General features: G+C 41.6%; 1 protein-coding gene across 5 annotated transcripts in view; it reads left to right on the top strand.

The window, feature by feature from the left end:
• The window catches only part of clybl (citrate lyase beta like), a 121055-nt gene that overhangs the window by 62047 nt on the left and 31829 nt on the right, over positions 1 to 27179 (top strand). For 4 of the 5 annotated variants that reach the window (XM_053877662.1, XM_053877663.1, XM_053877660.1 and 1 more), the window contains 2 exons: positions 11738 to 11951; positions 21874 to 22062. In XM_053877662.1, coding sequence (XP_053733637.1) covers positions 11738 to 11951; positions 21874 to 22062 — 403 coding nt within the window. The remainder of the gene's footprint in view (positions 1 to 11737; positions 11952 to 21873; positions 22063 to 27179) is intronic. The other variant, XM_053877664.1, reaches the window with a different exon arrangement.

Raw genomic sequence — 27179 nt, forward strand, 5'->3', positions numbered from 1 at the left:
AGGGATTTAATTTATACTTTTGGAATTTTAGGCCATACCTCACACTCCTACATATACATTAGGGCTGTGTATCAGCAGGTATCTTGCGATGTGGTATACATCCCGATACACGGGTGTTGAAACAATGTATTGTTACAAGAACCAATATTTTAAGGGGACAATAATCATCAGTCAGATAATCAGATCAGATAATGCAGTACAATGCTATGTGCATGAAAACAAGTTTATTGTTATGACGTCAGTCCAGTTATACAGTCAGCCGATCAAATTCCTCAGTTCAACAGAGGAATGAATCGCTCCATTGACTAACAAAATAACAACAAAAAAAGAAAACATAAGTATTAACCATGTCACAAATGCAGCAGCATAGTATCTCTGTATTCAATATCAATATAGACAACTTGAAATGTCAAGACAATTTCATACATTTAAGTATTGTGATATTTCAGCAAAATATATCAATACAGTATCTAGGAACCAAGTATCGTGATATTTGAGCGTGTTGATATTTTTGTATGGTCAAAGAAAGTTGAAGATGGATTTCCCAGGATAAAGTGGAAGAGGTAGGCAACCATTGAGATTCATGGATGTCAAAAGATCACCTCAGAGTACAAATGAAGCTGACGGTTGCCACCCAGAACTTAACATCCCTCAGTGTGTGTCTATATCATGATACGAGAACACAAGGTTGTGCATCCATAGACTGAAAAATTCCATAGACAGCTGAATGAATGAAGATATTTTGCTGTTATAAAGTGCTTATAACCATGTTTTCTGGTTACGTACTTGACAATTATGTGGCCCCTGGAAACTTTGGTAAGGGAAAGTTTGGAGGGGAAAAGTCCTCTGATGTTCTAGCCTGACACAGCATTCCTTGTTGGGAAGGAAGTGGAGTGGGAAGGTCTGGAGGCCTTCGGAGAAGCTTTGCCCTTTACAAGGCTGCATTCAAAGCATTTCTGTACTCCTTCCCCTGTGTTAGTCCAACTTTGTGTGAGCCTTTGCATCCGGTCTCCATTACTGTTTACTTTTTTAGAGAGGTCCTAACAGTGAGATGTTCCTTTGAACGTTGAGCTTTACTGTGAACAAGTACGTAAAAACAAAACCAGATGCTAAAAGTGAGTCTTCAAAGTCTAGGCAGGTACCAAGTACTCATTTAGGTCCTTGTGTTAACTGTTTAACCTTAGTCAATGCAGGATTTCTCTATCATGGCAATTTTAAAAACACTGTCATTAGGCTCTATTCCAGTGAAAAAACAAAGAGCGTCACAGGTCCGCCGTCATGTCCTGCACGTGTCCAATAATAAGCTAACACCCACTCTGAACTGTGTCCAGCAAAGTTCAAAGGACTATGGAATTTTCAAGTTCATATCTGGTACAAGATCACTGGACTGAAAACAGTGCCTGGACAAACTCACATGACCTGTCATTTTGTCTCCAACATCTGAGTGAATTTGAATAGTTAATATATAAAGTGGAATCAAGAAAGGCTGACCATTATTATTGTTGGTAGGTTTATAAGTCGTGGACAGATTCTTTGCTCTGTACGACACTGGCTCAGTCATTGTTGCATTGAGTGGGTTTGTAAATTCAATGTCAGTGGTCGGTGGAGAGAGATGTGGACTTATGAAAAATCATGAGGACTATTCTGCATAAGACCGATTCACGTTTTGTTCTACGCTGATCCCTGATCATACCCTGGTACTTCATACCCCACTCATATATGCAATGATAACATCATGCCTGGAGCATTATCCCAAAAAAAAAAAAATCAACCCTTGCCTCAAACTGGAGCGCAAATATTCACTTATAAAGAATCCTTTATAAAAAGTTTCCTGGATCCAGACGGTGATCCGGATGGCTCCTAAAATTGACTCCTTTGTTCCGTGTCCCATTCCATTGAAAAATTCAAGCAAATCTATCCATAAATTTTCAATTTATTTTAGACACAGACAAAAAAACTGACAGACAAACCAACGCGCTGGAAACTCAGCCAATTTTGTGTAAATAAGAGGCAGAACTGCATGGAAATACCCTTCATGTAAACATATTCAATGTCATATGTACATTATAAGAAACGTGTTTCCCTGCACAATTAATTCCCTTGTCTCAATGCATAACAGTTCACAGTGTCTTTTCTTGCTATCACTATTGAAAGTCATAGATAATCTTTCAGGTAAAGGTGCACAAACAGTATATACTCCACCTAAACCTCTGGACATGAAGTTACTTTCATCTCTACTACTGTAGTACAGTGAATGGGTGAGATTAGGTGAAACTAATCTGAGTGTGACCTTTAAAAAGGCCAGGAACAGCATGCCGTTTACACACGCGATCTGATGGCTCTGTAAGTGAGTAAATGTTCATTCTATCCGCAATTGGTACTAGTTTGATCATGATTAAAGCGAAGTTAAATAATCTTACATATTTTATTCAAACTGTCATGATATATAAACACATTTTCATGCAACGCTGGTGTCTGACAATGTTCCAAATTATTTATAGCGATGGGTTTGTTTCCAGGATCCTCCCAGTAAGGAAGGAAGGGGCGCTGGTTATTGCCGACTAACACCCTCACCACACCCGTAATGGAGACATGAGCCAAGTTCAGGTCGTGCTCTTTGTTCCTTTCACTTTGTACTTGTCAGCAAAAGTCCTTTCCAAAGTGAGACAGACGCAGGGAGAACAATATACAGATCAGAATTGATAAGACATTTTTAATGACCAGTAAGCCTTCTGTTTGAAATAACATCTCATCATCGGAGTCTGTTGTTCGATTTGCTTGTCATATATGTTGGGACATCCAGTTCATATGGCACTTTAAATGTCACACGTTTACCTTTAATGTATAGGTCAACTTCTCTTTCTGCTCTAATACGTGTCAAAACCTGTGTATCACGCCTACTGTATCGTGTCAAGTTCATCCACTGCATCCCAGTTGATAAAGTCCTTATTAACAATGGTGTAAATGGACTAGATCATTTACATAACAGTTCATAAATATGCCAACATATTCTTCACTTCTTCACATTTGTGCTTCTCCACTGGTCTGCCTTTGTGACTCTAAAAGAAATGCAGCCCAAAAAAGAAAATCCTTTATTTTAGTCAGTAGATGTTCATGAAAAATACAGTTTTGACCTCATATGTGACGTAAAGTAAAAGCAGATTATTCTGTTGCCCAGGTCCAGTTCATAGTCACAGGTTTAGCTCGCATCTCGTATTGAGTATTGGGGAACTAAAATGTATCATCTGGACCAGAGTTTGGATCTTGATCTAGATTTCTTTTTACTTCAATTTGGTACAGCGGCGCCTCAGTGGTATTATTAAATCTTCTTTAAAATGCAGTCGCCATACATGGTTCCGAGGCTGACATAACCTGGAAATTGGCTATCTAGTCTGTCTGGTGATGGTCTTGCACACAGTGTCCTTTGTGCATTTTGACTGCTAGGAAACTCGAGCACAGGATGAACAAACAAACTCCTCTCAGAAAGGAGCCAGGTTCAGTCCAAACCCTGACTTGCCTCAGGTGGGCCACCACTTGACTCCCCAAGTCACTGACTAGAGAGCAGAAACTACCTTATACTACTTTTTGTACTCACTTTCGAGAAATCTTTTCGCTGGAGTAGTCTGCATATGAATGCGCAGTTATTTCTCAATCAACTCTGGTTTTCATGAACTCAGCAGAAGGCCTTTCAGCCTGCGACGGGGGGAGGGCGGCTCCATTGGTGGGATTGTGCCCTATGTAATTCCTTCAAGGTTTGGCCAGTCAGATTTTCAAGAAACTTCCTGGTGTGTCAGGATCAATCAGGCCTAAGCCAGTCTTAATTAAAGGCTGGGGTTGGGCAGAAGTGGAGGGCAAAAGGCATTCCTGTTGGTCCAGAGAATGAAGTGTCTGTCAGTACCACACTGTAGGAAGCATCGGTCTTTATGACTTCAAATTCCTCTGGAAAAGGTCTCCAAGGCCAGTGGTGGCTCAAAATTGATTGTCTCTTTCTTTTGTTTAGCATATATTAAATAGCCTCGGGGGGTGCGGGGGGCATTCCAGCCAAGGTTGAAATTTGGGGGGGAAAAAGTGGTGTTGCGCTATATAGAAGCATTTATTTTGGTTATTATCAAACACGGTGGTTGATTTTGTTGAATTGATTATGAAAGTAATCCCATTATTTTCCTGACTTATATGACAAAATGAAAGTTAATCTCAATGTACTTTGTATCATCTGTAAAGTGGAAGAGAGTGAAGCTGTAAGACCACAGTCGGCCACTTGAGGGCACAGGCATGTTACAAGGCAGAGATAAGCAAATGTTTACAGTCGGGAGTTTGGGGTATTTTTTGGAGGGGGTGGGGTGGTTTGCAGAACAAGATGCTGAAGAATAAATAACATCATGGTCCTCCATCATACAAATCATATACAGACAAATGCACCTAATAACTATGTTTGGTCTGATAGTTTCTCTCCAGATAAAAACAGAATTTAGCAGCAATGTAGTTTACACTTTATTCCCTCAAACAAAATCCAATTCTAACATGTCTCCGTAAAGGACACCAGAGCTTCAAATAACTTGGGCCTTCTGTTTTCGGGTAATCTGTTAAATAATAATATAATTGGATTGTACTATATAAATGTAACTTTTCTGCGCCCCAGTACTTGTTTTCTTTTGAGCCTAATAAATGGAATCCAGGAGAATCATCCAACGTATCCTTTTATAATAAGGTACTTCTCGTGTTTTTGTTGAACTTAATCTGATTATTATTCTTTTTTTTTCTAATTGCCAATAAGTGTTAAGTATTTGACTGTTGCTGGTGGATGCTAATCTGCATAATGGTGAGAAAACATCACTGTGAAGGAACCATCTATTTCTCAGACTCCTCAAAAGTAAACAACATCAATCTTGTCTGCCGCCCTTTCTCGTCCTGTCGCCAGCTTTTGCATACATACAGGGTGTCGTGGGTTGTGAAGAAGCTGCTCCTCCTCCTCTTTTCTCCATGTGAACTGTAATCCCGACAATGAAATCCGCCCCTCAGAGAGCAAGTGTCAGCCTCAGAATAGAACGTGCAGTCAGCTCCCCGCCTTTCTCCCTCTGGTTAACATGTTAGAGAGTGTTAATGTTGATGGAGGTGACAATTAACCATACAATGATCAGAGTGATGGCACTTGTACCACCGCCTCATAGCTGAAGAGGGTATTTATCTCAACACCACTGGGACTGAGCAGATGGCAGATAGACACTTAAGGAGAGTTAGTCACTAACTGTTCAGCTCACGATCCCATACAGTAGACCTTTTTTTTTGGTGGCCTTTGCTGCGACAATTCTGCCTGTTGTGTGACTTGAAAGGGCAACATTAACACATTGATGATGACCCCAATTTTTGCCTGCAAATCGAATTAAATAAATTACATTGTTTATAATATGTTTACTTGAGCATTTTTACCTGAATTTTTCTGTTTAACACTCAAGGTCATCATTATAAAGACTTGTAGCCAGTGTTCTAATTTTATTTTGTGAGGTTTAGTTTCACCATTTAATCAGATCTTTCTAGAATTTATTCATTTATTTGACAAACTCATCTACCATCTTCAATTTTGTTCAACCAAATTTAAGTCGGATATTTAGAACTTGGCAGAGCTGTTGATTTGAAGAGGCAGTAGCCGACTTTCCTTAGAGGTGTGTGTTTCATGAGACACGTTTGGTATGTTTCACTCTCGGTCAAGAGCATATGAAGCCACCAATGTTCCGACTTGCTAATGTGATTTGAAACTAATTTAAATGACCATACATCTAAATGGATCCATTATGAACTGACATACACAACCTGATATGTTTGGATTTCAGGGGGTACCGTCATGAATAATGTCACCCAGCTTATACAAACATAGCTGTGGTGAGAAGAACAAAGTTCCACGAGAACTGGGCCGTCCTTCCTGTCAACCTTCCCCAATCGCCTCTGCAGCGGTAGCGTGACCCCCCTCCGCCCTGCGCTGTGAACCTCCATTGCCAGCATAATGAAGCTGTATAAGCCCCTTATTTGCTGCTTTATGGCTTGTTTTATGAAGGTGAGCTGACAAGCGCCATTCCAAAATGGTTCCTGTCACTTTAACAGAGAACATTACCAAGAGAAAAGGAGAGTTGAAGAGGGAGGGCAACGCAGGCCGCAGAATGGGCCGGGGGCTTTATGTCGGCCACTGCCGCTGCTTTGAAGGGTAGAGGTCTGGCTGCAGGCTATCACTGGTACATTTTACGTCTTCAACCCTTTGTGGCCAGGACATTGACGTTTGACCTATGTACTTATTCCCACCTCTGCTTCGCTAATCAATTACCACTTCGATCCATTAATCAGGCAGGGGGGAGGCCAGCGAAAGGCTGCGTGAGCAGAGTGGTGGGAGAGGCCTCAGGCTGTCATGGAGGTGGGCCTTCACCTGTGGAGTCCACGATTCAGGAATTGGCTTCAAGAGAAGGGGTTTAAGCTCCTGTTGCTGAAGCTTTTAAAGCCTCAATTATCCAAAGCAATAGCTTTATCACCGTGGACGGAATGTATGTCACGTTTGTCATCTCCTCAGCTTTTTGGGTTCTTATTTAAGTGAGTGCTTCACATGAGGTTCTTCACCAATCAGAATTGGTTTCATGAGCGCAAAGGCATCAAACTAAATCACAGAGGGGCCAAAGTTCATCTAAATGTTTATGAGGACACGGATCTCTTATGATGCCACCTTGTATCAGAACTTTATCACTTGCAGTGCATCATGGGAGTTTTTTCAGAACCGCCTTCAGTCATGTGTAATTGGACCACATTTGGGCCTTGTGTTCGACATCGCTGCACTGAATGAACCACACATGGTATGATAACCTCCAGTGCCACCACACCTCAGTACGATACTATTCAACTTTCTCTCGTGATTAATGATGAGACTAGATAGATAGATAGATACTTTATTAATCTCCGAAGTGAAATTCCCACTGTCCCCATGACAATTCGTCATATTGTGGTATCAAAAAAACTTGCCAGGGGACTGCATAATGTCCATTTGTTCTCTAGTGGTTTGCTTCCTCTGCTCTCACTAACCAATGAAACTTTGTCGGTTTTACAGTTTTGAAGAACCGGAAATAAGTTTGTATGTTAATAATGTGTAAGTAACAGAAATATTTGTATGCTTAACTGCATGCTCTTTTTTTGGGTGATACTGGCAAAGTATTTTATCACTCCTGCGTTACTTGAAAATGCATTTCTTGTCGCTATAGATTCATTATTCCTTAACATTGATGCCTTCATTTAGAATGGCAATTACAGAAATGCGGATATTACGGTCACTGTTTTCAGATTCCGTTCAAGGCACTTTCCGTCACAGTTGTCATTAATTGTGAAATGCTGCCACTGATGTTTTGAATCCATTAAAGCCTCAGCCAAATATTTATGCCGGTTTGGCTGTTTCCATGGAGGTCAGGCAATAGCATAACTACGTTCCGTGCTCAAACAGAATAAGATCAGACACACAAACCGCCAAAATATTTTAAAGCAGAAGCTGTGGGAGCGGAACCATGCTTTGATTATGTTTGGTTTCAGCTAGGGTTGCCCTGACTAAAGCTATCCCCCCCAGTTTACCACTCTTCCTGCCAACTTTTTGCCAGACTAAGGATAGATTTTGCAAAGAAAGTAAGAGACAGAAAAGCTGTTGACTGTTACAGCCTACCCCCTATCAAGCTGACCAGGGTCCAGCCGGCACTCACTCAACTCTTGTGGGTTTAGTCCATTGAGAAGACACTTCTTGTGTGGATTTTTCAATTCTTCAACATGTCACTTGGCCAGGAGTGCCATTGTCTCCTGGCCCCTTTCTCTCTGTTCCTTCTGCTGAGACGAGTCGTGTCATCCCCTCGTGATCAGCACTTTTGTTGCCTTTGTTTTTGGCCCTACCTCAGAAGTCCATCTTGTCTTTTATGTCCCGGCCTTTCATGCATAAGGGAACAGTTGTGGCCTGTTGTGGGGCTGTTCCACTGCATTTCCACCAGTGGGGTTTCCTTTCATTCTCTTCAAAGTACTACAATGGACCTCCGAAGGCCTGAATGGGCAATGCAGAGAGCACAATCCTACAGAGTTCGCTCATTTTGTTTTGCTAGAGTCAATAAAAATGCTAAGTTAAAAGCTAACCTCCTTATGCCCTCCACGAATGGACTGACTTGTGTGACCTTTTTAAGCTACCCTCTCAATTAACATTACATGATTAATTCATTTTTCTGTCATCTAACGTTTATTATTCTGAATACATTTGTCCTCTTAATTTATTATTTAATTCAAGTGAACTGTACGTCCACTAAAGCTGTTCAAAGGCTACATTGTTTCAGAAGGGTAAGTAGTCACTGTCAGCTGTGATCTTTTCCATATTCAATGCTTACCTCCTATTATTTTCAGATTTTTGTCTAAGACGCGGATAAAGGCATCCATGTTCTTCTAAGAAGTGGGATTTAACTTATTCTGTGCTGAGGGATGAAAAAAGGGTCTGCTATGTCCCTGAGTATTATGGCAAAGGCCTTGCATAGAAGCATTGTGTGCCGATTTGTGAGCCAGGAGAAAGCTGTGGACTTTGAGAGGGATTACAGATAGACAGACATTGGCTGCTGAAGATAACTGCCATGACTTCACCCTCATTGTGTAGATTAAGGCATAAAACCCAAACTAATGAGACGGGAAAGGGGAAGAGGACAGGGATCGAAGAGGAAGTTCAGGGTCTTTGATAGTTTGGAGCTTGTCATTTAAAGCATAAAAAAGACAATTTGATCCCTTAGGGTTTTTCTTTTTATATATGTTGGATGACCCGATAAAATGTCTGGATGAAGCGAAGAATGGGGAATTCACACTTGTGTTTGATACTATATTGCTGTACCATGAAATCGTTTAAATAACCCTCACCTCTTGTCTTGAAGTTAACAGAAATTCTTCAGCCGCTTATTTCTTATCATAGCCCGTTTCAACCATTGAATTAGCAAGCTATGCCTTTATGGAAATACATTGTTTTGTATTTTTGTCAAGTGCTTGCCCTGTCTCAGCTGGAGGGCACAGAAAAGAAGGTATGATAGAGAAAAGGTATCGGTGAGGTCTTCTTCCTCTCCGTGTCTCTGGCATCTGGTTAATTTTTTAGCTTCTCTGTCTATTGTGGCCTGAGACCTGAGGCAGTGTGGAGAGAAAGCGTCATGCTGTGAGGAGGACTGCGTGAACTGTTTTGACCATTTATTCATTGTAAATAAGTGTCAGACAGACAGGTGGACGTGAAGCTAGGTAAATATTGATGACATTTTGACCAGCTTTCCACAGGCTGAGGTCATGCAAATGTTAGTCTTGCTGGTTCCCTCTCAACGCTGCTATCCTTTCTTTTATTTTCCTCGAATTCAATTCACAGTCTTCAGCATGACAGACCCCAGAATGCACTTTGCATACATATTAGTCGATAATAATTGCAGGAGTCAGAACACAGATCTTTAATTTTGTGCATTTTAGACACAGCGTCCGCCTGTACAGCCATGCTGGAGATAATTGTGGAAATCTACATATTGACAGTGTGGCTTGGTGTCGGGCTGCTCTTTGGAGTGAGACTCTTGTTATTTGCTGTAATTTGTGTGGTACCATGAATATTACCGCCTAAATTAGGCTATTATGCTACCAGGTGGAGGCCAGTCAAGTTACAGGAAATGGTGATCATCATGTTGTGATAATGAAATAATTATTACAGTTACACTGTAATATAATATTATTGAGAGGTCCTTGGAGCCAGAATAGTTAGGTTTTTTTGCTTTATTAAATTCTAATTTAAGTTTACATACGATACAGTAACAAAAATGTGGAAACAAACGTGTAGCCCTGAATTCATCCATAATTAATAATACATGAACTCAAGACGATTACTGTCCTGTTGTGAAACTTAAAGCATACATGACACCCATGTACATGACTCCTGAGTCTGATTAGTGATGGCTTTGATACTATAAAGATGCGAAGTGTTCTGATGGCTTGACTGGACCCCCAACACCAATATATAGAATGCCTTTTAATTACATCTAATAACTTACATTTTGTACTCTATATTGCCACAAGAGAAAAGCTTTTTATGCTTATGCAGAATTTACTGAATATATCTTGAAATTATGTCAAGAAATTGTCGTTTTGCAAGTGTTCTAGATGCAACCAAATGATAGCAAATGGCTCTGTTTACTATCATGACAGGGTTTGGTAGGAGGACCATCATATTACTGAGCTACTGGAGAGGGTGTCTGGAGCTCGCATGGAGACACCAGATCCAAACGTACTTGTATGCAAAAATATGCTTTGTCTGGAATTAGGGAGCAACCAGAGCCTTATTTTTGAAAACCTTATTACAAATGTCGCATGAGTGGTCGGCAGATCTGTACAGTTCAAGGATGTGCAGATCAAGGTGTTTTTTTTTTTTGTACTTTCCTCTACAGAGACTCCTACCGATTGTCTCAGATCATCAGACAGTATTCAGCTAGATTGAAGATCAGTTGATAGCTGTGTACCAGTGAGCTTCTTTATCCATCTGAGGAACAAAGGTGCGCTGAAACTGTGGCTACCAAGAAGGCTCTAAAAATAATTCCTGCCCAATCACCTCGACAGTTCTTCCCCGTGTTTTATGCCTGTCATGGGTGGTACGTGTGTGTTCTGTGGGGTCCACAGCAGTAACTGTAGACCTGTGAGGTGGTGGACTCTTACCTCACTTATGGTGAGACTGCTGTCTTTTGTGTCTTCTCTGCTAATGTGCTATTTGAAATCGCAAATGGCTCATACGTACATATATAGCAGCTCCACGCTTATTTCCACTCTACTGTGGCCTAATAAGAATGAGCCCCATAAAACCCGCCGACACACACTCTCCTCAGATCTCCGGCCTGTAAATACTGTCATTGTGGCGAGTCCCAGCACTTTACGGTTGCTTATATAGTCGCGCTGGGCTGTGTTTTCATAACCTTTCATGTAAAGGCAGAGTAAAGCAAGGAAGAGCGAATCTTACAGTCCTGATGGTGTACAGTGCATTTGGGAGGCTGCTAAAGACTTAGCTTATACATAGACTGAAAATATCATCCTATGATGTTGGCCAGATGTTGAAGTGACCAGGCATGTTTTTTAGGCTCAACTTTAATTTTGTTTAATGATTGAACCTTTTTTTACAGTGATCATTTTAAGACAAACACAAACCCTAAAGTGGAAGGAATCGGATTCTCCATTGTAATAATTTATCATTGCAATGTCAGTACTTTTTTCTTGCCTGTCTTTGTTTTAAATTTTATGCAAACTACACGTTTCCCTACCTTTTAAATCAACTGCTTTTCCTGACTCAGCCAACCACAAGTGTCATTCATCCACTCCCCTTCCCCAATTCTAAGCGGCGTAGCAGCATTAGCATATGTGTGGGGGCTTGTTTGGCTAAGTTTGTCTTCAACAAAGAGAGCAAAAGCTTAGGTCATCGTCTCTGATCTTCTTCAATGAGCAGTTGAAGGGCAAATGGAAGTCCCTAAATTAAACATTTCCCAACTTTCTCTGTCCGCCACGGCCTCTTCCCTGTTTTACAAGTGCCACGTAGATTATATGAAGATGAATGCAGCGTCCACCTTTTTAATTATTCCTCGCCCTTCCCGTAGCGAGGCTGTGCGTTCACCAGTGCTATATGCTTCTGAGACATGTTCTGTGCATGGATGAACGTCCTGTGGTGCTTATGCATGAATGTATGTATTTGCTTTGACAGGGAGAAGAGTTGGCTGGCACCCGCAGCCTGGCACTTGTATACCAAGGGATGGTGCCTCCACTATCACTCTGCGGGCTCCTCGCTACGCTACATACCCCGCAGGGCAGTCCTTTACTGCCCGGCCAATGATGAGCGTAAATTAAAGAAACTATCTTCTCTGGATGTCGATTGTGCCGTCTTGGACTGTGAAGATGGCGTTGCCCTCAGCAAAAAGGTCAGTTGAAGTCAACGGGCTCCTTAGAAGCTGAATATTTATGGATGATAGGATATTTGTTGTCAGAGAATACAACGCCTCTAATGAGTAGGTTTGATATAATCACTATTTTTCCAAGATGGCAGCCGTCAGTCAACAAATATGCACAGCTGCCTTTTCAGACAGGTGCTGGATCTTAATCACTGAAAGGACAACTACCTAAGTAAGATGTTTAAAACAAGCACATGTCTCCCCATTATCAGGGTATAAAGGCATTGGTGCCCCCCTATCAGGGTCCTTTAAAACAAGGTGACCATGTCCCACTGGGTGAGCAGTGGGAAAGCACCAGATGCAGCAGGTTAAAAGCATTCTCCTCTCGCCCACACCGCCTCCCCATTGGCTCAGCTGAACTGCCCATGAAATTGTGATTGGAGAGCGGGATAAAGAGGGAGCCCGGGTAAAAAGTTAAACAACAATGGTTTTTAAGTCATGATAATAAAGATGATTGATATGGCTGGAGGCTGTTCCTGTAGCAGACAATAAGATGATGGCCTGTGTGACTGACAGGCAAAAACTGTGACCCCGCAATAGAGTCGGTGGATGTCAGAGGCTCTGTCTTTATTATGTTTAAGGGGGAAATGTTGAGGAGGAATGTGGCCTTTTGGGCTCGAGAGGAATCTGGAATCTTGGGTCAACCCTTTATATAGCACCCCTGGAATTTGAAGAAAGTTCCCCTTGGAATAATTGTAATTTTTAATGACTTAAATGCTGTGACATTAAAGCTCTGTGTAGGTTCTCATTCATCTAGGAAATTGGAAATGCTGGATTAAAATTTGGAGATCACAGTTGGATTAAAAAAAGAGGCCTTTATATATATATATATAATTTGACAATCTCACAATCTCATACTGTCATATCACACACCCCTAGCTAGCTGAGAACACAAACAATACCAGAAGCCAAATGGTGTTTGTGGAATTATATTTGTCGGGTTAAATAATCTGGTGCTACTAATTCTAATTAGATTAAAAAGGTTAAAGAGGGGTTAATGATGAGAAACAGACTGCCTCTGTCCTATTCACAGTACTTGAATGCAATTTTAATTTGTAGTTGTACCATTGTTTTATTGTCTTATGTTGTCATAACTGAACAGTCTCTCCTTCATTTGCTCTTTCATTCATTACATGCTGCTTATACACTTTACATGCAGGTTTCTGCGGGCTATAGCCCATCCATGCTGCTTGTGGGGGTGGACATCCGGGGACATCAATGATATGAATGAACCATTCACACTATTTAGGCCACTTTTATACTGTGGAGGCGCCAGTGAGAATGACTGGATGCGAGAAAATTTGCACCTCTGAAACCTTGTCTACGAGTTGACGGTGCCGCACGTTGCCTCAGGCAGAGATGGCTGATGTCGTTGTAGGAGCTCTGCCTGGTCGTTGAGTGGCTGTGTATTTTTTGGGAGGTCTCTGAAGAACAGCGCACTGTGTACGCAGCTATGATGACAATGAGGGGTGTTCAGCAGTTGGCACCTCATGTCTGAAAATCAACAGACAACGCAGAATGTGACCCAGGAGCTCTTGTTATGGCAAATGTGGCGCTACACATTGGGATGAATGCCGAGGTGACATGCGCAAACTTTCCTGTCAGCATCATCAGCAAAGGTTTCCACTGTGGACCCCCTTGTCAAATAATTGTCATAGTCGTGAACGACGAAGCCGTTGCCGAATCGGACGCTAAATTGTGTCTTCAGGCTGTGCTAGAACCTTCTTGTGTTGGTCAGCAGCACTGACCACTGCGGCACCGTGCTGCCGGGTTGCATTGGGAAAGTAATCAATGCGTGTGGTCTTTAATTTCTTCATTGTTCATTGCTTTGTTTACAAATGAGGAGATGAAAGGATGAACTTTGAAAACTCAGGATTGGAAGCATTAATGAGCTGCTTAGTTTGCTAATCAGTTTGACTCCCGACATGTCTGCCCTCCATATTGGCTGCTTTAGAGGATATGAGAGTGAGGGGAGTAAAGAGCAAGAGCCACCCATCGCTTGCTAACTGTCACTGTGGACCCATAGGGGAGAGGCTGTGAAAGGAGGTGGAGGTGGGGGAGGAGAAGGGAGGGCAGACAAGGCTGACTGCTCTAACACTTTTACACATATCATCATATCTGTATGATCAGTGGGGTGGAGGAGGAGGAGGAGGAGGAGGAGGAAGGGCAGGTTAAAACCCCAGAGCGGAACTGACGGCTACACCTGTCCGCTCTCCCTCGCTGTCTTGTTCTTCCAGCGTCTGCCTCTCTTTTGCTCGTCTTCCCTCCAGGGTCTTCTGGGTTAAGATTGTTACTCTCACTTTTTTTTTCTCTCCATGCCCTATGGTCCAGTTTCCCTTCTGCTCTCGTTCCTTCCCTCCTTCTCTCTCTCATTTCCCCACATGGGTCCATCTATCCACCCTGACTCCCTCCTACCTCCCTGCCTTAGAGATTCTCCCCTAATCCCTGGAAATTTGGAACTAATGAACTAACTGCTGAGCCACTGCCACGGAGCTTGGTCCCAAACTATACTGTACTTCACACTCGATTTCCTCTCCAGATGGCATGGTGGCGCGGCTGACACGACGGGGAGCAACTCGCGCGCAGTAGTAAGAGCCTGCAAATGCACAAGAGCCCACAAGCAGAACACCAATATGCATACACTCACTCCGCAACACGGATAGAAACCAATGTGATTTACTGGAGCTACTTTTACGTTGTGTTATATGAGTTAAGATGTCACTCATTGACCTTCGCACGTGATTGAAACGTAATGACGAAATGGCCGTCTTCTCTTTCTTCTCCGATGTTCCTCCATTTCATGCATGCTGACAACTTTTAAAAGGTCTGCTTTATGACTACATGGATATACAAACACTATTTGTAAATTTCCTTTTAGTTGTAAGTGTTCATTTTCAACACACTTTCTTTGAACCGGGCCGCAGCTGCTAGCTTCAGTTGCAACGTTAAGACTCAAAGCACATTATTTTAATGCCAGAATCTGTAGTTTAGGTTGGATTTATAAAGTTTCAGCAAGAGGGAGAGTTAGCTTTTTAAGGCAGTCGTGCTCACTGCCGTGGTGTATGTTTAGAGTCTCAGGAGTCAGAGTTAGAGAAGTGTGTGGATCCACACGGATCCGCTAAAAGGATTCAAAACAATGCGGTACATATTCTAAGATGTCCACGATGTCATTATTTTCAAAAGTGTTTGGATCCACTGTCCTCACGGAGGAGCGTTTCCATATCCTAATCTGAATATTTTACTCTACGACCTAGTTTGAATAAGTCAGATACGGATGGGATATGCCAGATTTGTGTTGACGGAAGGCCTGTCTGACTCAGAACTTGTGCATATATGACAGGGCCTCAGATACTGAGGTTGTTATTGGAAGTGACCTAAAAAATCTGAAGCGAGTTGATCAGAGGGACCGCTCAAGTCCATCTCACCCCCTATCGAGCCACCTTGCATCTATGCCTTGAGAGTTGTGTCAACTGGGTACAACTGGCTCCGTTGTTCAGCGTACACACTGTGTATGTCACAGGACAACTCACTTATTGTGCGTTTTGTCAAGTTTTTTCTCCCCGAAATGAACTGCTTGCACCAGTCACATAGCATCTGGCTTCTTCAGGCATGATCTTCTAGGTCAAATTTCACACTGCATGCTGTGAATCTGCTTGAGTCCGGGACAAAATCCACTTCTACAGGCAGATTCAAGACCTGGGAAAAGCCTGTTTAATTTGTGTTCACATCTTGGATTTCTGATCCCAACATTCTGACTGGAGTCAGAGTCCCTAGTGTGAAGCCCCCTGAATCTGTCTGGGTTCCCCTCCCCCTCCCCTGGACACAATTGTCCAGATGCATCCTAACTTTATACCATCTTAAACTGGCATAAATCTAGAAGAAGACCTACTCCTAGACCTCTCTTAGACTCAACATGCAACCCATCTTTTGGGGGTGACACATTAGGTTGAAACCTGGATCAATGACGTGGGAGACCCGCCTTCCCGCTCAGTTCCTTCTTCACCATGACAACAGACCAAATGGTGTACTCAAATTCATGACTGTTCAAGTCTGTTGTTGTCGTCTCTCTGTCTTGTGAACAAGAACCGCAACATGCCTCTTCTCCTCCTCCATGTTTCTGCAACAGCAAGCTAAGTGTTGCGTTCAGCACAGATTAGTGCGGGTCATTTTAGGTCAACAATTCCCCCACCACAAATAAAACATGATAATAATAAGAATCAGAATCAAATTTATTGCCATGGTCAGTGGGGAGCCCACTAACTAGGAAAGTGTTTTGGAATAATGTCCAGTCAAAAAGTAAATAAATAATAAAATAAAATACCAACAAGGCAGTTCACGAATTCAACAGTCAAAACACTAAAACACTATTAGTAAGTAAACAGTAGTCACAATAGCAATAAAAATAAAGCTGTAAATGAATCAAAAGCTTTTTTATGCCTCCCAGAATTCAGTTGTCAAACGTAGGAGATGACATATGGTATGTATCATAGTGTACACTAATGGACTCTTCTTTCTAAGTTGTCAACGAGCAGTCTGGTCACAGGTCCTTCCACTTGCAGTTCATGGGAGATTAGATGCCAGACTGAGGCGCTGCGCAGCCACTGTGTGATTTATGGGGATATTCATGAACTGTGCCCGACACCGGATATTTTTGACTTTACATAAATTATGCCGCCACCAAATAGGTGACAACAGTTCACTGCACAGCACAGCAATGAGAGGGACAGTGGTGGTCACGGTGCATTGATGGGGATAATAAAATGAGTCGTCGGCTGCTCAATGCAGCAGCCATTGAGATGGATTCAAATGAGATGTGTGTACTGAGGTGTGTTTTATTTTTAAATGTTAGATTAGCTAACCAAATGGCAGAATCATATTGCAGAGACACTCTACCTTTCAGTTTTCTACCAGGACGTCAAAAATTAGTAATGCATCACAGGGACATCTTATAAGGAAGACAAAATTCATGGTGTTTGATATGTGAATAATTCATTCATATAATTAATAAGAAATATATGATTATAGATGAATTATTAATATGATTATTAGTCGTAAATATATTTTTGGAAAAAGGCCATAATTCTGAATTCTTGGTGGCATGCCACAAGCATCCTGTATAAGCAGCCATGTGTCTGTTATTCTGCCCCTGGGGCTAAATGTGGCTCCAGACGTAACTTAAAACCGCCAATGTCAATGTGGAATAAATGATTAATGGTTTCTGTAAAGCGCTTTATAGCGCCACGGCCTCCATAAATATGCAGCATGCAATGATTATATATCTGCAAAGTGCTTCTGTGGAATTATGAGGCAAAATAAGTGTAAATCTACTTGTAAGTGAATGAAAATCAGAGCCGTGTTGCATAGAACGAGAACTGGAAACAAGCCTTTGTGACATCACTGGAGGTAGATCCAGTCGGCGCACCATTAGAATGCAGGAAAAAAAGCTCTTAAGATTCAGTATCAGAGGAGAAATGCTGAACCGTTGTATAACAGCTGGATTTTCTAATGGTGCCAGTGAGCATGGAAGGCTGTTCCTCTAACCAAAAGATGGAGAGCCTCATAAGAAATCGGTGAAGCAAGTTTAAAGAATGGAGGAAGAGTGGCAACCACCTGCCTTATCAAAACCAGTAAAAGACAGTAAGTTCCACCGTTTACCCAAACACATTATCTTTTGTACTGCTGACCCTTCTTGAGAGAGTTTTGTATTGCATTTACATTACCATTACCGGGGCGCTTCACCCACTTCTGAGAACTCTCAGAATCGCCATGTATTTTATAGTAGTATATGGAAATATTTTTTTTGTGAACTCCAAATGAAAAACCAGTATTCCTTCTTTCCAATTATGTATTGGTTAATGTCAAGTATCATGACTGAGTTTGCCATGATTGTCATTTTTCTTCAAACGTCTTTCCCACTTTAAACATTATTGAGGCAGCTTTGGACCATTTTGGACCAAGCAACTCTGACCCTATTATTACATTATATATATATTTTTTTCCAAATATGACAAACTTGCTCCATCGTGCTTGGAACCTTTGCTTCCTCCAGTCTCTTGAAGACACCTTCAAGATATAGATGACAAAATACTTGAACTCCGTTACACATCCTGCTTTCTCATTATACCAGCACTGACTCTCATGTCCTCCTTGTTTCCCTAGATGCCACGCTGCTTGTTGTTTATCTCCCACGACCCTCTGCAAACTGAGCATACACATTTAATGAGGGACATTTTTGGAATCAACCCTTAACATGTTGGGTTTGGTGAGGAGCATTATTTGATTTATTCTGACTGTTTTATTGTGGCCGTGTACTGGGCTTTGACTTGCTGAAGCTTAAGGGGTTCAAGTATTGATTATGGAGTTGTCAGTGGGGGCCCCATTCACAGCGTTTGACAGGCTTCTCTACCTAAACTGGTGTTTCTGAGAGAAGCACTTAAGTGCCACCCCATTGATGGTGGAACTGAAGTGGGTTAGATGCAGCTGCATCACCGTGGGGTGATTGTATATGTGTGTCATGGAAGAATCGGGATATCTGAAAATTTCCTTTCCTAACAAATGGTCTTGTCGAAGATTCAGCCAAGTTGCATTTCTCAGACAAAGATAAACGAAAATGAAGCCCTTTCAATCCAGTCCATGGCTTGATCTCACCAAGAGCGGGTTGTTCTTTTGGAATTTGGACATATCATTTTGGACCTGGCAGGTTGATGCTCTGTCTGCCAGGCAGTAGCCATGCTGTGTCACGTATATGCTGCTCTCTGTAGGATCCCTCGAGTCTGGATTCAGACCGCGTGCTACGGAGGTGCCCTCTCTCTCCTCAAAGGTCAGACGCTCTGCACTTGAAAAGCACCAGTGTGCATCTTTGCGTTCAACAGCCCAGCTGACTGCTTGCCTCTGCACCCGCCTGTGTGTCAGCTTCTAATGATGAAGATGATGGCGAGAATCAAAGAGGAGCGGGAGCTGACACTGTGGCGCTCGCTCCATGGGACGTCAGGTGATTGGGGTGGGAGCTTTTGAAGCAACTTGTTGGATGGCTGTCCATTAATGTAAAATATCTTCTTTTCAAAGGGCTTTATTCAAGCTCGGAGTAGCAGAGCCCATAGGGGTCAAGGTGTCTGGTAGAATAATCTCTCTGACCTAGAGAAAAGTAGAGATAAAAGAGCATTGCACGGTGACTTGGACGTCCTTTTAGCCGTTAAAGGCATCATTGTTTTTTAAAATGTCAACATAAAAGAGGGTTCCGGGGCGCATGCTTTTCAAGAAACTTGATTGAAGTGTCCTCCACATTAAATTATTTTAATGCACCAGTTCTGCCATTATAGGATACTTGAGGCCGAGCTGGAGACACCACCAAGTCCACCCCTTTTCAGTTGCTCTTGCGTATTGTTTTTGGTTGACCTGCAGAGACAGACAGAATCGTAGACACCAAGTAGCAGGTTTATGGATTGTGACTTATGACTTCATAAATCTCTTGACTGGGTTTAGCGTCTTCATATTCAGTTACAGGTCTAGTTGGGCTCAAGAGTTTGTTTTAAAGGAGCAGTGATACTACCGTACTGGAATACGAGTCAGTGCCGCTGTCGTATTATGTGACAGTCCCGCAAGTCTGATCCTAGGATGCGCAGAGAGATGGTACATAGTGGTCCAGAGACCCCTGTTTAATCCAGCAAAATCTCAAGCCTGTACTTTGATACAGTGTTTTATTGATACTTGAGTGTGTGTTCATAATGTCAGGGCAGTTCTGCATTCCAGCAGATCAGAGAAAGTGTCTGAGAAGATATCTGTGACTACAAGAGGGGGTTTTCAAAACTTACCCACTGACTAGGTTCTCACAGTGATGATGGTCGGACTTGACACAAAACTCACTTTTCTACTCTGGTATATTGACAATGACGATACATTGCTGAATTTACGGTATTGAAACAGCTCAGAGGGAATCGTATCACTACTCCTGTATCAGGATACGTATTGTATCGCAAGATACCTGCCAATACACAGCACACTCCAAACACTGGAAGTTTTACCCCCTGAGCTGGGAAAGAGAATTTTCAGCTCCTTTTATCAACATGTAGTGATGTGTAATTTGCAATGTCAAGCGCCGTCAGTTGAGCAGGACTCAAGTTCCACTCTGTACAAGCATGTACAATGCAGTTCAACATTTTACGAAGCACATGCAACATTCTGGATTCAACACTGTCTCTCCTCACAGTGTGTGCCAACCATCTGGCCTCTCTAACTTTGTCTCCAAACTTCTCCACTTGTCCCTTTGATATACTCATTTCTGATCTTGTCCTTTAGAGGGACAACTTCTGTAATCTTCATCTCCGACTCGTCCATCTCTAATTCATGCCATCAGTCACGGCTCTTTCATCAAGCTTCTTCTGAGTTCTCCTCCTGTTCCACCCTGCCTGCACTCTCTTGTTCACCGCCCATATTCTCAGACTGTTACTGACACATGATTGAGCTCTGTTCAACAACTTAACTCCCTTCTCCCACCTCCCTTGCATTCACTTCATCTGACTTCCTTCCCGCATCTTCCCTCCTCCTCCTCCCCCTTATTCTCACTATAAATCACATAAGCAAAAATAATAATCCTGTATTGCCTCCACCCCTTTCGTTTTGTACTTGTCATCACCATTTTGAAACTGTATACTTCTCTTCAGATATTCCAAAAAATCCCACACAAGCTTCCCATCAGTGTCTACAACATCTGATTTACCCTGACAACTAAGCTACCGTTTCCCCAAATATCCTAACTCGGACCATATTTTTCCCAGCAAGTTTCTTTCCATATAACAGCCAGACTTCACTTCTCAGACCATCCTGGTTTCTAGAGCTCTTCCAGCCCAACATCTGGGATGAATAACGCAGCATGTGTTACTATGTTACTGGATTTGGCACTCTCGGCATCTCTTTGATTTTTGTTAATATGTGTCCGCTTGTGTTTTTAAGGTTAAAAACATACACAAAAACATATTTGTTTTGTGTTGATCCATTTAATTCAGGCTCATCAAAAATGCTGAGGGTTTTCTCTGCATACATAGCGGGGTGACCTGTTGGTCAGAGAAGAGTCCATGATTTTTTCACTTTGGGCAGGTCCATTTTCCCGTCTGGTTTTATGATCAATATTTTTATGACTTTAGAAATGAGGTGAGTCTCAGGGGAGCACAAACTGTCTCTGCACTGAGATGAATTTCAGCGCTTCATACATTTGTATGTATGACGCAATTTCACAGCAAAATTGTTTTTGATGCGCCGCACGTTTTGCTCCACATGTAAAAGTGGACAGTCATAATGAAGTGGCCTTTTATATTGAGCAGTTGTTGATGTGGGAATGGAAAGTATCCTGTCTAGAAAAGTATGTTAACACCAAAGTCCTCAGACAGTGAATGACATTAATGAAATGCATTTTTATTTTCTGTATTTTATTATAATTATCAATAGTGGTGATAACAATAAGTTATACTCATACTTTGTTTTTATTTTGCATATATTTTTATAAATTGCCAATTTAACCTGTCTTTTATCTAGAGTCTCAATCTTTGGAAATCCCCTTTGGCTCGTACTCTATTATTCAGATGTGTTCAAGGGAAATAAAGACGGCGCAGTTTTGGTTTCAAAGTCCAAGATGTGAGTTATTTGCTTTGTGTGTCTTCCCAAAAACATTTTCTAGATAGTTTTGTTCCGTTGTTTCTCTATGTCTCCATGGTGGTTGGACTGGAGATGCAAGTTAAACACAAACCTTGTGTGTGAGTAGCTACCAGATGAAGATTATGTGTGCTACTTAACAAATTGCATTGCATCCATTAGTCAACTAATTTGCACCTTTCCAGGTCAGTCATTTCTTTAGATGTGGGTGTGTAGAGACTGAGCTTGTATTTTCTGGTGTTGACAGACTGAAGCGAGAGAGACCATACCAAGAATGCTGGAGGAACTCCAACTTGGCCGCACAGAGAAGTGTGTGAGGGTGAACTCGGTGTCCAGCGGCCTGGCCGAAGCCGACCTGGAAGTCATCTTGCAGAGCAGAACCCTCCCTCCGGCCATCATGCTTCCTAAGGTGGAAGACACAGAGGAGGTTCAGTGGGTAAGCTTCACTACCTCTGTTTTTGTAAGCCTCAATAAAGAACATGAAACTCTCAAATAGATAAAAAAGTTAAAGGAGTAGAATACCCAGGGTACTTCTCTTCTCCAACTCTGGGACTCCAACATTCCTAAATAAACGAGAGAGGAAAGGGGAAACCGCCGGACTCTTCAAAGCCATCATAACAAACCTTTTTTTCATTTCACAGTAAAAGTGGGAATTGATCCCTGTGGCAGACAGACGGTGTGTTTTTCTTGGCTGCTGTGCAAGAAATAGATTGCGTTGCTTTTGATGGCCTGACGGGAGCCTGATAGCCATCCATGAGGCCCTAATAATTCACCAACACTGTCTTTTGTAAGTGATACTCACTAATTATAATAGCAGCTGACATGGAACATATTCATGCCAAAGTTCAGTTCGCTAGTACATGTGTTTGCAAGTGGTGATCGATACACTCAGCAGCTGGTATGATTTTTTTATCAAGTGGATTTTTGTTGCCTAAATCTACGTTGAAATTATAAAAGCACTCAGCGAGTGCAGACTTCCACCATGCTGCAAAGGGTTTTTGGCCCCACATGGTTAATGTTATGTCAGGTTCAGGCCTTTTGTCCGCAGCTTTCTCATTGAAATCTGCTGTAACTTTTCAAGTCATTTAGCTGTCAGAAGCCAGGAAAAGCACAACTTCCTACTGTACAGGTTAGTGTTGTAGTCATGACCACTTTACCCAGGACCAAGACCAATGTGGGGGGGGCAGACCTAGACCATGACCAATCTGAATACAGAATACAGGAATGTACGTGTATTAGACCCACATATTTATTTTTTTCTGCTGAAGAAGTGGTTGTCTTTTTTTCCCAGTAAATAAAGAGTTCTAATGCTTTCATTGGAGCAAACTATTAGACTGATCTGTATTCAGTTTGGTCTTAGTCTCTACAACATTATTAGAGATAATAAATGGTAATAAACACAATAAAGAAAAGTTTATAATGACATCACATTTTTGATTCAGAATCTTGTGAACGCAATAAAAGTATTCATAGTTAGATGTGCATCTTATCAGCTGCAGCAAGAAGCTAGCATCCAAGTGTGACACCTCTTAAATTGGTGGAACAATTCATGCCCACCTCAGTTGAAATCTTCAGCTGAAATTGTCAAATTAGCCAAAATTGTTCATTATCCGAGTAACTAAATATGGTCTGGTTCTGAACTTAATGCTGGTTTAGCGTAGGTCTGCATACAGAGGCTGCGTTATACACAATAACAAAGCGCATCGTGGGTCAGCTGATGGGTCCGCGCATGTTTGGTTGGTTTTTCCGGCTTTTTTCAGGCGCATTCGAATTCTGGATTTTCATTTGAAATCTGAAGCAAAAAAATCTCAAAATTTTTGTTGAACTCTGATTTGTTCGAATTCTGGGACGTTCGAAAACAGAGGTATCACTGTAAATGGATGATGCCTACTACCACTTTTTTTTACAATCTCTGTGTCAACAGCGACTGTTCTTTGGGACGGCCCAAAAACCCAAGAGAGTCAAGAGCGTTTGACTGTTCATCTTGTATTTTGAACTTGTTCGGTGTGATAAAAGTCTCCACTAACCAATGGACTGTGATCACGTTCTCTTCACGTCTTTTCACTATGCATTGCAGTTGCTGTTGTACTTTAACCTTAAAAACCTTACCTTAAAAATTAGGATCCTTTTTTTTTTTTTAAGACCGTCGTCTCACCTGAAAGGAATCTGTCTGCAAAGAGAACACACACTTGTGCTCACACACAAACACACGTACACTTTGTGCGCTCTTAAAGGCTCTGGGGGCAAGAGCAGGAAGTTTTAAACTAGTGCTTTAATTAGAACACTGGCCTTTCTTCCATGTATAATTGCTGGCAGGTGTTCTTGTATTATTTCCTCTCGCTCAGCCCTTCATGCGTTTCTTCCACTTTAGGTGGCTTTTGTTCTGGTTTGAATTTATGTCTGCGAAATGATGAGAGATTGCCGGTTCTTGTCTTGAACATTCGTGGCCAGCACATTGAGGCACTTGGTTTTAAACGTGGAAAGTTAATTATATATATCTGGCTCAGTAAACCCTGTGCCTGGCACTTTTCTTTTCATTTCATACCAGAAAAAATGAGAGAGAAAAAAAAATTGTTTTCGCAGCTCAGTGAACGTGCTTTATACTTCTGATTCTGAGTGATTTAATGACAGTTCCACTTGAAATAAATGTTTCATTTTTTCCACATATATTCGTAACGCCCTCTAAATTGAAGCATTTATACTTATTGTTGATTAACGTTAACATTATATTACCAATCTATTGAGGTAGAGGCTAAGGCATACAATTTTGTTTTTCATATCAATTTGTAAAAGAACAGGGTGTGGCGTGAATGAATTTCCCCTTTTTATTATATCGTACACAAACAGAATATATTCATGAAAACAGTGATTTTATTTAGGTTTAATTTAGTATGTTATCACCAGTGCCATATGCTGATCAATTGTCCATCTGTCTTTCTATCTGATTGCAAAAATAAGTAAATAAATCTCAAGGAAGTGTTGATCATGCGACAGGGAACAATTGATTCAGTTGTGGTGCTGATCCGAATTCGATCCACCAATTTGCAGACTAGCGCTTCATTGCCAATTATCTTCTTTGTTTACGATGTTTTGCTCATTGCGCTTGATTCCGTCCACGCTACTGCCCCCTACTGTCCAAATTATCTCACTTGAATGTTTGTCGTGTCATTGGTTTTGAAATGGTAGATCAAGCTATTTTAGATTAAGCTATTTATTTAGAAAATATAAATGTCGCCCAATAACATTGAAAAAGCCTTCGTGAGGTCTGGTGGAGGTCTGCATTCTCTGAGTGCTATTCTACATTTTTACATTAATTCGCCAACAAATCTTGAAGGTACTCTGTATTTAAAAAGAAAAATGTGTCATGTAAACAGACTTCAAGCGTTCCCCATCCCGACTTCCCTTGACCTCTTCCTCATCCAACATGCAAACATCATTTTGACATCACAAATCATTCTTTTACCCTTGTCTAGATTCTGATGTTTAGAGTACATCAGCATCTTCACCAGCCTGGAGTTAAGGGTGGGAGCCAAGCCTGTCCCTGTTTGAGCTGTGGCTGCGTCAGGTGCATCTCCTCCTCTCATGTGTTCAGTCAGGAACCGCAGTAAATCCCTGACTTGTTTATTTTTCTCCCTTTTTATTGATATTAACTCAGAAACCTCTAGACTGATTTGTCGCTAAAAGATGGACTTGCTTGTTTCCCTTTGTGTGAAAATCTTTAGTTCTGCCTATCTCCTCTCCCCCGTCCCTTGTGTGACTGACAAGCCTTATTGGGCTATAACAGGCGTAACTCCCTCCTTTTGTCCGAGGACAATTCTCACACAGATTCAGAGCCATGTGCATTCTTTGCCCACCACACTATTTGGTGTGCAGTGGGACCGAAAGAATCGCACCCTGTCCTGCTCCTCCTCCTCCACTCCTCCTTCTGCAACCTCCCCTTATTCTTTTCTCCACTTCCCCTCTGTGAAATGAACACTTCAGCAGGCCGGAAACATTTAATCTGGCCCCCTTTAGAAGAAAATTAATTGAAACTTGTCCCACTATTGCTTCTTTTCTCTAGCGCCATCTCTCCCTCCTTCTTTTTGTCGGATTGGGCGGCGAAATTGTCAGAGGGCTTGTTTGTAGCGTGCCGTTGAATGGCAAGAAGAGGTGCTATTTTTCTCCCTTTTATTTTACCATTTCCCAAGTGAATAACATCTTAAAGGGCCCTAGTTTCCACATCCATTGACAGTAAATGCTTGCCGCATGTAAGAGAGGAACAATGAGGCGTCTCTGGAGTAGCTCTTATACCGGGCACTCGACGTGTACAATAGCTGAAGAGCAGAATACAGTGGAGCGTCAGAAACGTGTAATCAGAGAGGCTTGGAGGCTCTTTAGCCGACGGTGCCACGTTGAGCCGCCGTTTGTTTTCATTGAGCGGAATCCAAACAGACCTCTGGGCTGGCCGGAATCTTATTAGGGCTTGCACGGTACCATGTAGCAATGGTAATCTCCGGGTGTAATATCAGCCCACAAAGGACCGTCTCGATCTCCTGCTTCCGTCGCAGAAATATATTTTTTTCCACACCCTATGTTCACACTCCCGACTTGGAACACACCCCCCGAATCTTCCTGTGCTTGCGATGCGAGGGGGGGATATTATGCTAAGCCCCCAGCGTTAGTTTTCATGTTGCCATAGCAGCCTTGCTCCCACAGGGTTGTGACCTCAGATGATTACAGTACAAAGCCTATTGGGTCTCGAAAACCTCTTTGAAGATGAAAAGTCTTTGATGGTTTGTATTTATGCAAATCTCTCAAATATGATTTATCCAACTGCGATTGAATAGCGAGATGATTAAAATTGCCCCTATTTTGGAAATCCTTGAATGGAGGCCCTCTCTCTGAGTTGTGAGAAGAAGAGTGGTGAATGTGAGCGCAGGGGACGTCGTTCAGAGCAGACCTGGCCATTGTTCGGCCACGCCGGCCCTTTGACTCTCCCCGTCTGGCCCCTTAAGGTCAATGTCAATCGAGAAGAACCCTTTGAACGGGTGCAACATACATATAGACGTATTCATTCAACAGACTTGAAATAGAGATTGGGGGGTAAATCTATTTGGATATTACAGACTCACATAAGTGATTTGATTAATTATAATATTTTTAATTTGTTTTCATTTTTTATTTATTGATGTCATTTTTTTAAAACATATGTTATGTCTTATTTCTTCAAATATTTTTTATTAGAGGGGATAATTATATATAACAAATTGTTTTTGTTACTGCCAAAAACATATGGTATATAAATAGTTAGACATTTTTTCATTACATTATTTACATTTTACTTGACATTGATCTTATTTTTTTTTTTTCTTTTAATCTGCTTGTTTAAAAAAAATTTGAAAATGTCTGAAATTTGGGGGAGGCTCTTGTTACATTATATATTTAATTTAAAGAGTAATATTCCCCTGTAGCTTTTTCCATTTTGTTTTTGTTATTGACAAACAATGTGTGCTTTTTTTATAATCCCAATGCTAATGTTGTTTAGCCTGTAGTAAAATATTCTCTCTACATTTT

This window comes from Synchiropus splendidus, chromosome 10, assembly GCF_027744825.2.
Source record: "Synchiropus splendidus isolate RoL2022-P1 chromosome 10, RoL_Sspl_1.0, whole genome shotgun sequence".
In the NCBI taxonomy this organism is placed as follows: domain Eukaryota; kingdom Metazoa; phylum Chordata; class Actinopteri; order Syngnathiformes; family Callionymidae; genus Synchiropus; species Synchiropus splendidus.